The sequence below is a fragment of the Mastomys coucha genome, unplaced genomic scaffold (assembly GCF_008632895.1).
Source record: "Mastomys coucha isolate ucsf_1 unplaced genomic scaffold, UCSF_Mcou_1 pScaffold12, whole genome shotgun sequence".
In the NCBI taxonomy this organism is placed as follows: Eukaryota; Metazoa; Chordata; class Mammalia; order Rodentia; family Muridae; genus Mastomys; species Mastomys coucha.
The window spans coordinates 407325-423380 of record NW_022196894.1 but is presented as its reverse complement, the minus strand read 5'-3'; the positions used below and the strand labels follow the sequence as shown (position 1 = coordinate 423380).

At 47.9% G+C, this 16056-nt stretch overlaps 1 protein-coding gene across 6 annotated transcripts in view; it reads left to right on the top strand.

Moving 5' to 3' along the window:
• Window positions 1-937: 937 nt before the first annotated feature.
• The window catches only part of Slx4 (SLX4 structure-specific endonuclease subunit), a 24492-nt gene continuing 9373 nt past the window's right edge, over window positions 938-16056 (top strand). For 2 of the 6 annotated variants that reach the window (XM_031360970.1, XM_031361002.1), the window contains exons 1-11: window positions 1031-1249; window positions 3318-4071; window positions 5920-6156; window positions 8571-8760; window positions 9533-9745; window positions 11856-12064; window positions 12193-12509; window positions 13074-13287; window positions 13652-13737; window positions 14672-14818; window positions 15770-15936. In XM_031360970.1, coding sequence (XP_031216830.1) covers window positions 3717-4071; window positions 5920-6156; window positions 8571-8760; window positions 9533-9745; window positions 11856-12064; window positions 12193-12509; window positions 13074-13287; window positions 13652-13737; window positions 14672-14818; window positions 15770-15936 — 2135 coding nt within the window. In that variant the 5' untranslated portion in view covers window positions 1031-1249; window positions 3318-3716. The other 4 variants (XM_031360977.1, XM_031360997.1, XM_031360987.1 and 1 more) reach the window with 4 other exon arrangements.

Genomic DNA, 16056 nt, shown 5'->3' with positions numbered 1-16056 from the left:
AAAAACAAAAAAACCAACCCCCCCCCCAAACAACAACAATATCTTAATTTAAATCTCTAAGAATACAAAACATGTAGTCGTCTTTCCAGGTCTACTCCTTCAAATGTTCCCAGTGTTATTTCAGTGACTGATCAACGCTCAGATCCCAACTCTACCATGGTACAGTGTCCTCACTCTCTTTACTCTTTCTTCCTGACTCCAGGATTAGGGCGTCGCCTCTCGCTCTTTTAACATTGAGATTAGAATTTTAGCTACACCAGGAGGTGGTGGCCCACGCCTTTAATCCCAGCACTTGGGAGGCAGAGGCAGGTGGATTTCTGAGTTCGAGGCCAGTCTAGTCTACAGCGTGAGTTCCAGAACAGCTAGAGCCACACTGAGAAACCCGTCTCGAAAAACTTCAGCTGCTACCTAGGACCTCCGGGTGAAGTTGAAACCCTTAACATGGGTTCACTGGAGTCTCACTCCCTTAGGGCTGCACTAGCCAGGCACTTAGCCCCGACTCTGGCGGGTTTTTCCACACACACATCCCATGAGGAGATGCCACCACACTTTTTTTTTCATTTATTTATGCATATGTCTACATGTACATTTACACACCAGAAAGGGGCATCAGATACCCATGGGACTACAGTTAGAGATGGTTGTGAGCCATCATGTAGCTGCTGGGAATTGAATTCGGGACCTCCGGATGAGCAGCCACTGCTCTTAACCGCTGAGCCATTCCCCGTTAGCACACTTCTTTAAATGCGACCATCACTACCCTCATCCCGAGGCTCCTCAGCACTTAACAGGACTCATGCAGCGAGCGTTATGCAACACTACACTCGTAGCTCCTGCGGCCTCACACCTTCCGGAAATATCGCAGCGTCTTTGGAAGACCGGAAGCTGACCCTCATTCCGTTTCCCACACTCGGTCCACATCCAGAGTCTTGCGCACGCGCAGACCCTGCACCTGCGCACTCGTCATTCTCCGCTCGCAAGCCTCAGGGCGCAAGCGCAGCCCCGCGGCTCTCCGTTAAGAAGGTGCGGCCCCCGCGCGGGAAGTAGGAGGAGCTCCGCATCGGCCTAGAGTGGCCGGTGTGGGTTGTAGTGGTGGGGGGTGTCACTTCCCGCGGTGTCTCCTCTTCTGCGAGGCCGGAAGGCGTCTGTCTTGTCAGCCTTCTCCCGACGCCCCTCGACCTCGACCGGCCCGCGGTGGAGTGGCAGGAGCTGCACTGGGTAGACAGGGGCAGCGCCTGCCCGGAGGGAGGTAGGGACAGCCCGGCGATCAGAACCTTCTGTCTGGCTTTCGGGCCGTCTGGACGTTTTCCCAGGCAGGCCCAGTCCCCTTCCGTGGGTCACCCGTAAGGGTAGGCGGGAGGGTCCACCCCGCCCGAATCCATTCATTTCCTTGCCGCCTGCTAGGAACTGGTAGGCAGGTAGGACGCTGAGGAGGCAGGAGTCCCCTACCCTCTGGAAGCTGGCAGCCTGGTGGAATCCGTTATGTCGTTTAGCAGATATTGATTTCCCAGAGAGGACAGTCTTTTGGCTCGATTGTCAGGAGAGATGTGGGGACTCAACGCTAATGTGTTGTAGAAATTTACACATCTAGCACAATAAAATTCAGTTTGCTTTTGCCTAATGCTCCAGGCCCCTGGGAACTGAACTGACCTCTCTCTCACTGCAGGCCTCTCCTTGCTACCATTTCTCTTCACTCTCCTCCCCCCTGTATCAAACTCTTTGCAGTTCGTGAATTCAACAGATAGTTGCCTAGCATTTATTATAAGTTGGGTACCAGATAGCCCCCCCAAAATATAAGGTAAATAAATGTATATCTAACTGATATGCTGAACTTCACTAACAGATAATTCAGTGAATAGAAACATAGGATCTGATACCCTGGAACCACACTGCCTAGAATCTTTGCCCTGCTACTTCAGAATGATCTGCTTGTGGCTGATTCCTCATTATAAGGAAAAGATGACAGTAGATTGTATTATATATAGTATTGCTGTAAGGATTAAATGGGCTAAAGATTTGAACAGCAATTAGCATAGTGTTGGGCACATAAGCATTCAATAAATGCTATGCACTGCAAATGATTATAAGCTGTGACAGATGTCACTGTGACAACCAAGTGTGACAACATGGAGTGAGGAGGGGGAAAGAGCCCATGTGAAGGAGTAGGGAAACTTCTATAAGATTATTGCGTTACTGTATTTGGAATGAATAGATTTCTGTCATTGGGTTATATAGGAAGCGTGTGTGTGTGTGTGTGTGTGTGTGTGTGTGTGTGTGTGTGTGTGTAAGGGCAGATGAGAATGTTGGGTATACTGACTGCTCTATCACTGTTGGCCTTCTTGAGACAGGGTCTCTCACTGAAATCTGGAGCTTGCCAGTTTTCAAGTAGGCTGGCTAACCATCAAGTTTCAGCAATCCTCCTGTCTCTGTCTCTCCTCCGCACTCGTCAGCACTGGAGTTACAGTAGAGTGCCTCCACACCTGGCTTTTTTTAACATGGGTGCTGGCTGTGTAAGCTCAGGTCCCTAGCCTTTTCCGTAAGCATACTCACCCTTACCCACCAAGTTATTTCCCCTGACCCTGATTATTCAGTTTTGATTTTGAACCAGAATATACTGTTTGCCCTAGTAAACACTCACTCCTGTAAGCCCAGCCTCTTTCTGCCGGCAGTTTAGAGAGCTCCTATGGACTCAGAAGAGGAAAGGTGGCCTTTCTCTCTCCTGAATGGACAAGGCCGTATATACCCTTTATCTCTTTTTCAGTCATTTTGCAACATTTGCTGACTGTCCCATAAGTTGATCAGGTGATAGCTGGGGTCCTGAGGCCACCCGAGGGAGATAAGCTCCCTGTATTTGGGGAACATATATTTGTGTGGCAGCTGGTCTTCATATTTTTCTCCAATTTCAGTAAAAAAACGTGTGTGTGTGCGTGTGTGTGTGCGCGTGTGTGTGTGTGCGCGTGTGCGTGCATGTGTGCGCGTGGGCTTGTGTGTGTGCGTGTGCATGCATGTGTGTGTGTGCGTGTGGGCTTGTGTGTGTGTGTGTGTGTGTGTGTGGGCTTGTGTGCGTGTGGGCTTGTGTGTGTGCGTGTGGGCTTGTGTGTGTGTGTGTGTGCGCGTGTGTGTGGGCTTGTGTGGTGTGTGATATGTCTTGCGCATAGTGTGGTCTGCACGGGGACATACTGTGGAACAAGTCTACTTGTAATCCAACTGTATTTGGAGACTCCTCGTACCCTCCATCCTCTCGTACATCCTGGAAGAAATGACGTAAAATCGCAGTAGCTGTCTAATTATACTTAGATGCTTTTGGTTTTCCACAGATACAAAATTAGATGAACCTATGCCCTTTATCACTGTGGAGATCTTGGAGAATCACCTGATCACAGAGTTCACATGTGTTCTATCTCAGAGGCAGCTGTTGGACAACAAAATGTTCTCTCACTTGTGAACATTAACAGAGGGAAGTTTTTAAACAAGTTGTTTAACTACGGGTCCAAATTGAAGAAAGATATAAAAATCCTTATGGAGAGGAGAACAGTACTTTGTTTGCAGGTGTGCAAAGTCTCCAAGTAAATCAGAGAGAAGAGGAGCTATAGTGAGGCCAGAGGTGTGGGAAGGCCTGAGTGGGCTCACACACGAGTTCCTCATCTGTGGACATGTTTCCAGACCGGTCCTCACTCCCCTAAAGACAAACCCGAAACTTTAAAGCAGGTCAAGTGATGGAGGAGTCAGATGATGATTTCAAAGAACTCTGTGCCAGCTTTTTCCAAAGGGTGAAAAAAAATGCGACCAAAGAAGCGTCAGGAGAGAGGACAAGGCGGAAGGCCTCCGGGCGCACTCAGAACAGAGGCAAGCGGAGAGAAGCCAGCCACGTTGTCGCCAGGAGCAAAGCCCTTCAAGGTCCTTCAGAGAAGAGACCGCGATTAGGCAGCCAGACCCCTAGGACTAAAAAGCCAGGGGCACCCAGATCTCAAGAAGGGGACCCAGCTCTCCCCGAGAATGCAAAGGGAGATGTTCTTGCTCCTACCCCAGATCAGCCTGTGTTGTGTGAAAGAGCACAGAGCATTCAGACAGGTAACCAGGCAGGACCCACTGCCAGATTTGGTTCCAGAAAGGAACCAAACTGATCTATGCTGTTATAAACCAAGGCTCAGAAAATCTACTATGAAAGGCCAGATAGCTGGGTATGGTGGTGCATACATCTAATCCTAGCACTTGGGAGGCAGAAGCAGGTGAATGTCTGGGAGTTTGAGGCCAGCCTAGTGTCTACGTACTGAGTTTGGGATAGCCATGAGTATATATATAAAGACCCTATCTCAAAAAAAGAAAAAGGTAGCTGGGTGGCGGTGGTGGCGCACGCCTTTAATCCCAGCACTTGGGAGGCAGAGGCAGGTGGATTTCTGAGTTTGAGGCCAGCCTGGTCTACAGAGTGAGTTCCAGGACAGCCAGGGCTACACAGAGAAACCCTGTCTCGGAAAAAAAAAAAAAAAGAAAGAAAGAAAAAGGCCAGAGAGCAAATATTTTGTTGTTATTACAGTTCACATATTTATGTTGCAACAACAATTGACTCTCCTTATCTATGGGCTTCCAACTCTGTCAGAAGGTAAATATTTGAGAAAAGAAATAATCTGTACTTAGTATGTCCAGACTTTTTTCTCATTTTCATTCCCTAACAACACAGTGTAGCAACTATTTATATAGCTTTTACTTTGTATTGGATATCACATTAATATATAGGTGAATTAAAGCACACTAGATGTACACGGGTTAAATGTAGATAGGTAGTGTACTGTATAGAAGGGACTAGAAAAAATGATCTGCAGGTTTTGAAATTTTCAGGGACACCAAGAACTGATCTCCCCTAGATGCAGAGGGTCAACTGTTCTTAATGGCAGTTGTGGTGAGGAAGCACGGAGGAGGATGTGGAAGTGAATGGGGGCAGCTGTGTGCCAATGAAACTTAATTTACAGAAATTTACACCTAACCCTAAACCAGAGTTTGCCCAGTCCTTTGTGTATGTTTTTGGTGAGTGTGTTTAGAGCTTTGTACTGTGAGAGCTTTCTGTGACTGTTGATGTAAGTTGACAGTAGTCACGTTAGCATAAAATTATTGCTACCTTTAGTGCATGTGTGAATTAATTTTAAAGTAGGCATGTTGGAATGGATCAGCCAGCTTGGTTACGCTGAGGAAGCTTTCAGAGGATGCACTATGTGTCCCTGATACCCTTTTCATCCTCCGCCATGTGCTTGACTTAACCCTTTACACAGAAAGGAAAACCAGACTTGCCTGTAAGATGTGCTCTGCAGGCTCCTGGTTTCTGTTTCTAAGTTTCCCTTACCTTCTCTTCCTTACTGTAAAGAACATTTCTAGTGTGGGTGTAGAGTCCTTCGTCAGTGGTCTTAGTCTGAGTTCCTGGAGACTGCTGAAGGTCTGACAGGACCGCCCGGGTCCGAGGGGCATTCAGCTCCCTTTCTGCAGCTGGTGAAAGCTCTGAGTGATTTGCACATGCATACCTGCAAAATTGGCCTGTAGCTTCACAGGTTCCTGGATCTCCACTGAATACTGTAGATGGATCTCAGGTTAAAGCCTTGGTCTAGAAAGAGATAAACATTTATCATTAGTATTTCTTTAATGATAACTTTATTGAGATATTGCTCATTACATAATTTTAGAATAAACAGTTGATGTTTTTAGTACATTCAGAGTTGTGCAGCCATCACCACTACTATGTAACTGGAGAGTATTTTCGTCACCCCAGGCACAGCATCTGGTATCCTCCTGCCATTAGTGTATGTTTGCATTGCCACAGAGAGTGAATGAACAGGTCCTATTCACACAAATCAGGTCAAACCTGAGCTGACCTTTTGGGAATTTGGGTCTAACCTATAGAACAAAAGCTGTGGATATTTCCTTCCTTGCCAGAGAGTGCTCCCAATGGCGACTCCCAGCCCCTTCCATCCTGGTTCACAACGACAACGACGACTGGTATGCCAAGTCCCTCCAAGCCGAGAGCCTCAGAGCTTGTTCTGCAACGGATGAAGCAGTTCAAGAGGGCAGACCCTGAGCGCTTGAGACATGCCTCAGAAGAATCTACCCTAAAGACCGCACTGGGAGAAAACGTCCTAAGGAGCCCTCAGGCGGAGACAGTGGTAGAAAACGGTATGGAAGCATGCTCTGCCTTCTAAGAGAAGTTACATTGTGTGGGAAAGGCAATGGGAAAAACTGCTTACTTCATTTCTGTATACAGCTTTTCTGTCTGATTTTTACCAAACCACCTCACTGGAACTAGCCAAAGAATGGAGTGTCCCTATAGAAACTATTTATTATTTTTAATTATGTGTACATTACATGTCTGTGTGGGATATGTACATGGGGGCGTGGATGCCTGTGGAGACTGGGAGAGTGTGCTGGATCCCTTTGAGCTGGAGTTGCAGGCAGTTGTGAGCTGCCTGACATGGGTCCTGGGAACCAGACTCTGGGCCTCTGCAAGAGCATCGTCTACTCATAGCGACCCAGCTGTCTCTTTACTCCTGGTTTCTTACTGGACTTCCTTACATGGTCTTGCACCTCTTTTCCTTTCTCCCTTTTTATTCCCCTCCACACTGCTTATTATGAAGTCAAGCTTTTATAGAGAGTTGGTTTTATTTGTTTGTTTGTTTGTGTAGGGTTGTTTGTTTGTTTGTTTGTTTGGTTTTTTGAGACAGGGTTTCTCTGTATAGCTCTGGCTGTCCTGGAACTCACTCTGTAGACCAGGCTAGCCTCGAACTCAGAAATCTGCCTGCCTCTGCCTCCCAAGTGCTGGGATTAAAGGTGTGTGCAACCACTGCCTGGCTGTGTGTTTGTTTTTAAACCACAGTAAGGACTGAGGAAATTGCTTAGTGAGCATGAGGACTTGAGTTCAGATCCCCAGCATCTCCAGCTGGGCATTGTGGCACACACTGATTTTAACCCTGGAGAGATAGACAGAACAGATATCAGATATTTACATTATGATACCTAACAGTAGCAAAATTATAGTTATGAAATAACAACAAAATTATTTTATGATTGGGGTCACCACAGTATGAGGGACTGAATTAAAGAGTCGCAGCATTAGGAAAGTTAAAAGCTGACCTGCTGTGGGCTAAATATCATAGCACCCATTCTTAAAAGGGTCAGTGGGGCCGTGGTGGCGCACGCCTTTAATCCCAGCACTTGGGAAGCAGAGGCAGGCTGATTTCTGAGTTCAAGGCCAGCCTGGTCTACAGAGTGAGTTCCAAGACAGCCAGGACTATACAGAGAAACCCTGTCTCGAAAAGCCAAAAACAAACAAACCAAAGGGTCTGTGAACTGTATACCTAGAGGGTGTAATATCAGGTGATCCTATAAGCAACATGGATCTTCATCTCTATGAATATGTACAAAAGGAAAAGAAACAGGTTTGGAGGAAAGGCTCCCTGGATATAGGGTTTGCCATACAAGCATGAGGACCGGAGTTGGATTCTTAGTGCCCACATAAAAGCTGAGCAGGTATGAAGAGCCCCCTCTAATCCCAGATACAGGAGATTCCTGAGACAAACTGGCTAGTGACACTTAGCTGGATTGATCAGCTCCAGGTTCAGAAGAAACACTGCCCCAGTAAGTTAGGTAGAGAGTGATCAGCGAAGATACTTGTGTGAGTTAGGATTTTACTGCTGTGAACAGACACCATAACGAAGGCAAGTCTTGTAAAGGACAACATTTAATTGGGGCTGGGTTATAGGTTCAGAGGTTTAGTCCATTATCATCCAGGCAGGCATGATGCAGGAGGAGCTGCGAGGTCTACATCTTCACCTGTAGGCTGCTAGCAGAATACTGGCTTCCAGGCAGTTAGGACAAGGGTATTAAAGCCCACACCCACAGTGACACACCTACTCCAACACCTCCTAATAGTGCCACTCTCTAGGCCAAGAATATACAAACCATCACTACACCCAATATCAACCTGTGGCCTACACACACACACACACACACACACACACACACACACACATATCCTGGGTTTGAACTCAAATACCACAAAAGAAATAAGGCACCAAAACAAAGTTGTGCTGTGTTTTGAGCTCATGACAAGAGTTACAGACTGGAGTAACAGTTAAGAACTTGGAGAGTCCCTATGGCACATTCCGTGTGTCCAGGGTCTGTTCAGAGAGCCAGAGCCACTCCACCCTTTGGGCTGATGCTAAATAGGCTCTTGATTGCCAAAGGCATTTTACAGGATCCTGACTCAGTAGGAGGTCCGCATTAGAAGAGGCTAAACTTCTGGGTATGCAGAGTTGCAGGCTGGGCTCCACAAATCAAATCCTACATTTTAAGAAGCTTTCCAGGCACTGTGTGTGTACACTGACATGTGGAGAGAGCTGTCCTCAGAGTGTCCCTGCCCAGCGCTCACTCTGCCTAGGCAGTGCCTGTAAATGGGCTTGCAGAGTGCTGCCGGGCTTTACTTTGTGCTTTTCTCAGTGTCCATGATGCCAGAGCTATAGACATGACAGAGAGGTCGAAGATGGTGGAGCCTGTCTGTTCTCAGGGATCTTGGATGCTTGTCCACTCCACAGAGTATAAACCCAAGCTTCATACCACAGACAGCGATGCTGCCATGGCACTGGCCTTACAGCAGGAGTTTAGAAGGGAGGAAGCATCCTCACGCCATGACAGCCTGGAGGAGAAGGGGTTGTTCTTCTGTCAAATGTGTCAGAAAAACCTCTCAGCAATGAATGTGACTCGGAGGGAGCAACACGTGAACAGGTAGGAGCAGCCAGGCCTGTCCCCTTGTCTGTCAGTGACCAGCACTGTGGGCACCTTGCAGTCTTGCTCAGTGATAGCACCTCAGAGTCATCAATGTACTGGTTTTTCCAAACAGCCCACTGAGATGGAACCCTCCTGGTGGAGCCCGTCCACTTACAGGGTGCCAGGCCTTTGTGGCCCTGTCACCACATCAGTTTTGGGTTACTTTTACTCCTTCAAAGGGGACATGGTACCCCCTTGGAAGCCACTGCAGACCACGACTTCCCAACTGTCTGTCTCAGATGCGCACTCACACGTGTAGAACCACACGGTATTTGTCCTTTTACATGTGTCCTCCATGGAACCGTGTTTACAGAGCTCATTTGTATGTGTGGCAGTGTGTCGTCCCCCCACCCCACTCTTTTTAATGGCTAAAATAGGAGCCCATTGAGTGGATAGAGCACATACCCTTACCTGCATAGGCAGACACTTGGGTCTCCACTGTGTGGGTTGTGTAGCACAGCTGCTGTGAACATGCATGTTTGAACACTTGCTTTCATTTCCCTGGGGTTATACTTAGTGGGATTGCTGGACTGTAAGGTAACTCTGTTGTTCTGGCCTTGGTTTCTTAGGCCACCTTTGCCAACACAAACCTAAATTTAGCATCTGAGGCTGAACGCCAGGAGACATGCAGGTAGTATGCAGTTGTTTACATGTCGATGTGGATCAGGTATTTGCTATAGTCCTTGTTTGTTTCTGAGAGGGTGGTTCTGTGTTTACTGACTTCCTGCAGATGCCTAGATGAGGCAGAGAAGGCACAGAGACCTGCTCCACCTCAGATCCCTGATTGTCCAATATGTGGTAAACCATTCCTCACCACCAAGAGCCGAATCAGTCACCTGAAGCAGTGTGCAGCGAGGATGGAAGTGGGTCCCCAGCTCCTGCTTCAGGCAGTGAGGCTGCAGACAGCTCAGCCAGAGGTGGGCAGTAGCCCTCAGGTACCCAGGTAAGACAATGAAGGGGACCACATAATGGTGTTTCCACTCCAGTTAAACATTTCTTAGACAGTTCTTATGGTGTTGGCAAGAACAAGCTCTCTGGGATTCTGGCATGAGACATTCGAGGAAATTGGATGCAGTCAAAAAAGGATTTAGGAGCATGAGGATTTTGCATGCAGAGGGGGCCATCCATGCAGAGAATTGCTGTGCTTCCTTGAGTCCTTTCTGAGATGTTGCCAGTTCCATAACCCTGCAGTGGCCACTCTAGCGCATCTAAGAACATGACATTTGCTTTACTTTGTCTTAGTTGTACATCATGTTTCCACTTTAGCGTCATTTTCATGCTATTAATGTCAGATTGTTGAGCAGTTGAAAGAATTGACTAGGCAGAACTATAGGACTGTATATTATTCCTTGAGAATCTTATACCACATTTTTTTCTTCATATTTGCTCCCCTTTCCCCCAAGAATGTATTTTTTAATTGCAAAATTAATGCATGTGTATTGAAATAGGAGGCTCCCCAACTGGCTGGGAATTGGTCCTCAGCATACAGACGCCAGACAGGCAAGCAGCAGAAGGTCAGCTCTGTTCACTGTCCCTGATCTGAGAACAACTAAATTGACTCCAGCTTTACAGGGAAAAAGGCAGCATGGGCAGCAGACTTGCATGGGAAGCTTTTGTTCTGATCACTACCTGCACATGGGTCTTCAGCCACTGGGCTGAGCCGCAGCTGAGGCCGCCAAAGGCAGAGGAGGTTTCCTCAAGCCAGGGAGACATCCATACTAATACTGTAGGGCAGGAAGCCTTGAGGCCTTGGAGTAGACATTTAGTCTATTGCTTGTCTCACAGACTAAACATGTCTACCTTAAAAATGCCTCCACATAGTGAGGCGTGTACATGGGTTCTTCTAGAAGGTTGGTGAGTAGAGTCCCTTAAGGAAGGGACTTTGAATTTTCTTTAAGTGGACTTTAAACATCTCTCTGCTAAGACCACACCTTGGCATTTGGGCTTTGGAATATGGAGGATTTCCTGGACAGAGCCCACATGCTGACCTGACTTGAGTGCCTTCTTGCTTACCCTGTTCCTTGTGTGCTTTCTCACAGCCCCAGTCCTGTTGTGGCTCAAGACACTTGGCTCCTGGCTGCTGACTGCTCCCCGCACCCCCAAACACACACAGCCGATGACCCCCAAACATACGTAGCCGATGACCCCCAAACACACACAGCCGATGACCCCCAAACACACACAGCCGATGACCCCCAAACATACGCAGCCAATGACCTTCAAACACACACAGCCGATGACCCCCAAACACACACAGCTGATGACCCCCAAACACACACAGCCGATGACCCCCAAACACACACAGCCGATGACCCCCAAACATACACAGCCAATGACCTTCAAACACACACAGCCGATGACCCCCAAACACACACAGCCAATGACCTTCAAACACACACAGCCGATTAGCTTTGTTGAGGATTGTTTATATCTTCCAAAATGACACTAAAAAATCTCCAGCTTTCCCTGTATTGCCCATGGGTGTGTGTGTGTGTGTGTGTGTGTGTGTGTGAGGACAGCAGCTGCAAGGCAGACTCTCTGAGTTGCTTCCTACCACACGGCTGGACTAACTCAGAAAATAGACCTTTCCTTCCAGCACAACTCTGTAAGGCAGAGGCAGGCCAGCTTAGGGAGGGAGACCTTGTCTTTTGGCCTTGTATGGAGGTGCTGCTGTAGTCTTCCTGGATGAAGGAGAGGAGGATCCTTTGTGTCCAGGACTGCCTTGTAGGGGTCAGAGGTGGTTCTGAAGTTTCAGTGGGCAGAACTTTTGGCTATAGAGAGACCCTACTTGGATATAGACTACTAGGGTTTGGCCACATCTAAGTATGCAGGTTCCACCTATGACCAAGAAAGCACCTAGGCCCTCTAGTGTTTGCATTATGTTAAATTTCTAGATTTGGATGGAATAAGCTCATAAGGAATCGGGTCAGCACAGGAAAAGCCCAGGCAGGTGTTGGTCCATTACAGTGGTTCTGTTCCTCTTGTTTCTTTTAAGATAAAAGAAGCCCAAATTCAGAGGTGCTCACTGACATTTCTCTATGGCTACCCTTTAGTTTCAGCAACCATGTTGGAGGTTTGAAACAGAAAGGAGTCACCAACAAGAGGGAGCCACAGAGGAAGTGGAAAGTCAATAAGCCTGAGGCTCCGTCTGAAGATCTGCTGGTAGCCATGGCTCTGTCTCGCTCTGAGATTGAGCACTGTCCAGTTGTGCCCCCACTCAGACTGGAAAATGCTTTTTCTGAGAAGATAAGGATAGGAGCAGGTACATGTGGCTGAAGCAGGGGTCTGGGGAGGGCTTGGTGATCAGTTGCTGTCTGAGAGTTACCATGACCACTCCTGAGATAAGAAGTCAAAGCCATTTCTGACTGAGTCGCTTCTGTTTATCTCTAGAGAAGAAAAGTCGCAGGAAGAGACCCCCAGTGTGCCCTCCACAGTTGGTAACCCAAGACTCTGAGACCACAAGTAGACAGATTGAGGATCGTGTTGCCCAGCTTCTGTCAGAGGAAATAGAACCGTCTTGCACTCCACCACTTCTTGCCAGCAAGATTTTTAAGGAAGAATTGGAACATGCAGGCTGGCGAGTGCAGCTGCCTGAAGGGAAGCAGAATTTTCTGTGGGATCTCAGTTCCCTTACAGGAACCTGGGCTAAGGAGTCCTTCTACACAGTGGGCCTGCTTCCTCCAGTTGTATCCCAGTGTCCTACCAAGGTGAACCCTGCTCCTCCAAGCACATAAGTGGATGGGCTTTGGGTAGTCTAGAAATGGCAACCAGATACCAGGGCTGAATCAGGAGGTGTCCAGTAAGTGGGCTATAGAGGAAGCAACAGAGGCAGTTGATGTACCTGACTCTCTGTGGCAGCTCAGTAGCTCTTCTAAGAAAATGACGTTGGTCCCAAAGTTCAGCACAGTCCTTATTTAAAATGCAAAGTCCAGGCCCAGCCAACCTTGCATAGATCCTAAACTCTGTCTGAGATAGAACCTTGGAACCTACATCCTGCATACGTACTACATACAGCTCTGCTAGATGTAGCCCTAAGCTGATAGTCACCAAAGTGGGCAACTGGTTCCTGGGACCCTTCTGACTTGTATACTTGAGGGCATCAGGTAGACTTGAGCTATAACAGAAGCTGCCAACACAGTGAGGTTTCCCAGGCTGCTCCTGGTTGTGATTGGCCTCCCTTGAGGGTAACCCTGTCTTAGCTGTAGATGTGTAGGGTGGCTTGGCAGAGCATGTGTCGGTGACATAGTCACTAGCTATTCAGTGTCTTTCAGGAACCCGAGCTACCACTGGAGCTGCCCAAGCAACAAGAGCCAAGTACACAAAGGCCACCTGCTTCGCAGAGCAGCCTTCCTGTGAGCCACAGCCCCAAGAACCAGCTGCTGTCCTCCAGCCAGAGGGAGCGTCAAGCCCTTCAGGACCTTGTAGACTTGGCAGTGGAGGGGCTGAGCTCTAGCGCACGACCCAGGAGTCTAGGTGTGCCCACAGGTGGGATGCTGGGCAGGTTGTTGGGCCTGCCCCATGGGATCTGAGGTCGGTAGGAGGCTCTGCTCTGCTCTGCTCACTCCAGTGGAGAGTGCTAAAGGCGCTTTGTACCTTGCCACACAGGAGAAGATAGCACAGAATATTCATGTCTCTCACAATCATCCCTAAACTTTAGCTCAAGACAGAGCTTCCCAGGCTAATTTGTTGGTCTTACAGTCCTCCTCGCTGTTATGGAGATGGGTTAAAAACAGTTGGGGGAGGGTTGCTTTAAGGAAAGATGTCCTTAGATAACATGTGTACAGCCAATTAGGGTTGACACTGCCTGCTTGGGAGGTGCCATCCCTTTGATCTACAATCCTTCTCTTAGGGTTGGACGTGGTACCTAGCAGCCTTCCACTGACGGGGTTTGTCCTGCCATGTAAGAAGAGCCTGAAGAGGGATGACAGTGCCTCAGTAAGTACAAAGGATTCTGTGCCACAGTTGACCTGGTGGCTCTGCCCTGCCTCTGTGGTGTTTGCCAAATGTATACCTTGACACAGGTACATGTGGTGGAGCTGAGAGCCCCAGGACTCCTGTCTCCTTCCTTGGGTCATTGCCACAGTGTCATCTGCCATTCTGTACCTGGATACTTGACGTTTCCTCAGTAGCCAGTGTCCAGGGCCTCTCCAAGTGACTGCCTCATTCAGGCTTCTGGGTTTTTGTTTTTTGCTTTTTAAGATTCATTTATTTTATTTATTTGAGTACATTGTAACTGTCTTCAGACACACCAGAAGAGGGCATCGGATCCTATTATAGATGGTTGTGAGCCACCATGTGGTTGCTGGGAATTGAACTCGGGACCACTGGAAGAGCAGTCAGTGCTCTTAACCACTGAGCCATCTCTCTAGCCCCAGGCTTCTGTTTTGCATACTTGTTTCTTAGTGATTTTCTTCACTCACTAAGGACACACTAAGGGCACAATGGCCCCTTCTGTACATGGATTATGGATGGGGTAAGCTCTAGCTACCAATCCAGTGTACTGTGTGACCTTGGAAGATGGGTATTTCATAAGGACCCTCTTATGCAAAGGGCCATTGGTGATGTTCTTTGTATTGGGTTCCTGAACAGCTCAGGCTCCGAGTCCTGTGCATGTAAAGCTTAGGAGCTGTGAGGATGTCTTTATCTACCCCTGTCCCTCTCCATAGGTCAGGGGATATGCTCACTGTAATAGAGAACCTGGGAAAGAAAATAGCATTTGCCATTCTGGCTTGATGATGTCTTTAATGTAACCCAGAGGATGTACATCCTGGAGAGGAAAGCTTAGTCCTGCTCTTGGTCTGCCCTCTCATGGGAAGTTAGCAAAGCGATGGAGGGAGCTCACAAATCTCTTTTCCTCCTCCTCTTACAGCTCTCTCTTGGATTATTGGTGACAGACTTTGGGGCCATGGTCAATAATCCACACCTGAGTGATGTCCAGTTCCAGCTTGACAGTGGAGAGGTGCTTTATGCCCACAAGTTTGTGCTTTATGCTCGATGCCCACTTCTTATTCAGTGTGTAAGTACACAGGGGCTGGTAGCCTACCACCTCCGCTTCCTCTCCCTTTGTTTTTCCAGAAAAAAAGCTTTTCTCCTTCCTCCATTTGTATTTGCATCACTGTGAGTCTCCTGATCACCATCTCTCTCTCTGTTTATTGGAACGTCATGTTCTTACTTCAGTCTCATATTATAGGCCACCACATAGGAATCCAGCAAACTGCTCAGTCTTTGTCAGGAAGTCCCAGATACAAGAGTGTCCAATCTTTTAGTACTGAAGTATGATATTTTCATCTGCAAATGTATGAGCCATATTCACCTCTCTCCTGTGACTCATGTGTAACTGGGCTTTTATCTATTTTGTGGGTTCTTTCTTTCACCTATTCACCCACCTAGCACTGGGTAGGAGAGACAAAAGGGTAGAGGGGAAGGGGCTGGCGATATTAGACTACTTCCTGCTGATCAGGGCAAGCCTGAGTTTCACCGTCAGCGTGTCTCATTTCTTCTTTCCATGTCCTTGCATATGACTCTCAGCCAGCCAACCAGCCTCTTTGATTGTGGCTCTAGCATTTACATGTACTCTAAAAAGTCCTCAGAATTCCAAATACCACACAGCTGCAGCTGGCGAAACCACGCCCCTGCCAGATCATGAGGCAAATTATAGTCAGGTGCTGTGGACAGTCTAAAGCAGCCCCATATCCCATACCTGGGATTAAAACAAAAACATCCTTATATTTCTGTGTTTTTAAAGAAACCAAAATTCTGACTATACTCATGCAACCCATAGACCCAAGTCAGGTCTGCCTAGAGTCCATGATACACCTGTCAAGTGGAAACTGACCTTAAACATCCATCCCAATATGATTTTGTAAACAAAGGTCCAGACTACATAATCTGGCCAAGACTGCTCCCCACCTCTCAGGATCTCAGGCTGTCTGCGAGGCTGAAGCCAGACTCTGTTCCACCCCTTCAGGTAAATGCTGAAGGCTTCTCTGCTGTAGAGGACGGGGATCTGACCCAGCGTGTCCTGCTGAGTGATGTGAGCTCGGAGACCGCCCACGCATTTCTGAACTACCTGTACATGGCGGACACTGACATGCCTCCCAGCCTGGCTCCTGATCTGCGTTCCCTGGCTCTAAGGTGGGATTGTACTTTCCACACACTTCACAGCCTTTAGAGTTGGTGATGTGGATTAAGAGATTGGTATCTCAAGGTAGGTTGTGCTGTCAGGGCTAGGCCTGTCAAAACTTCTTTTTTTTT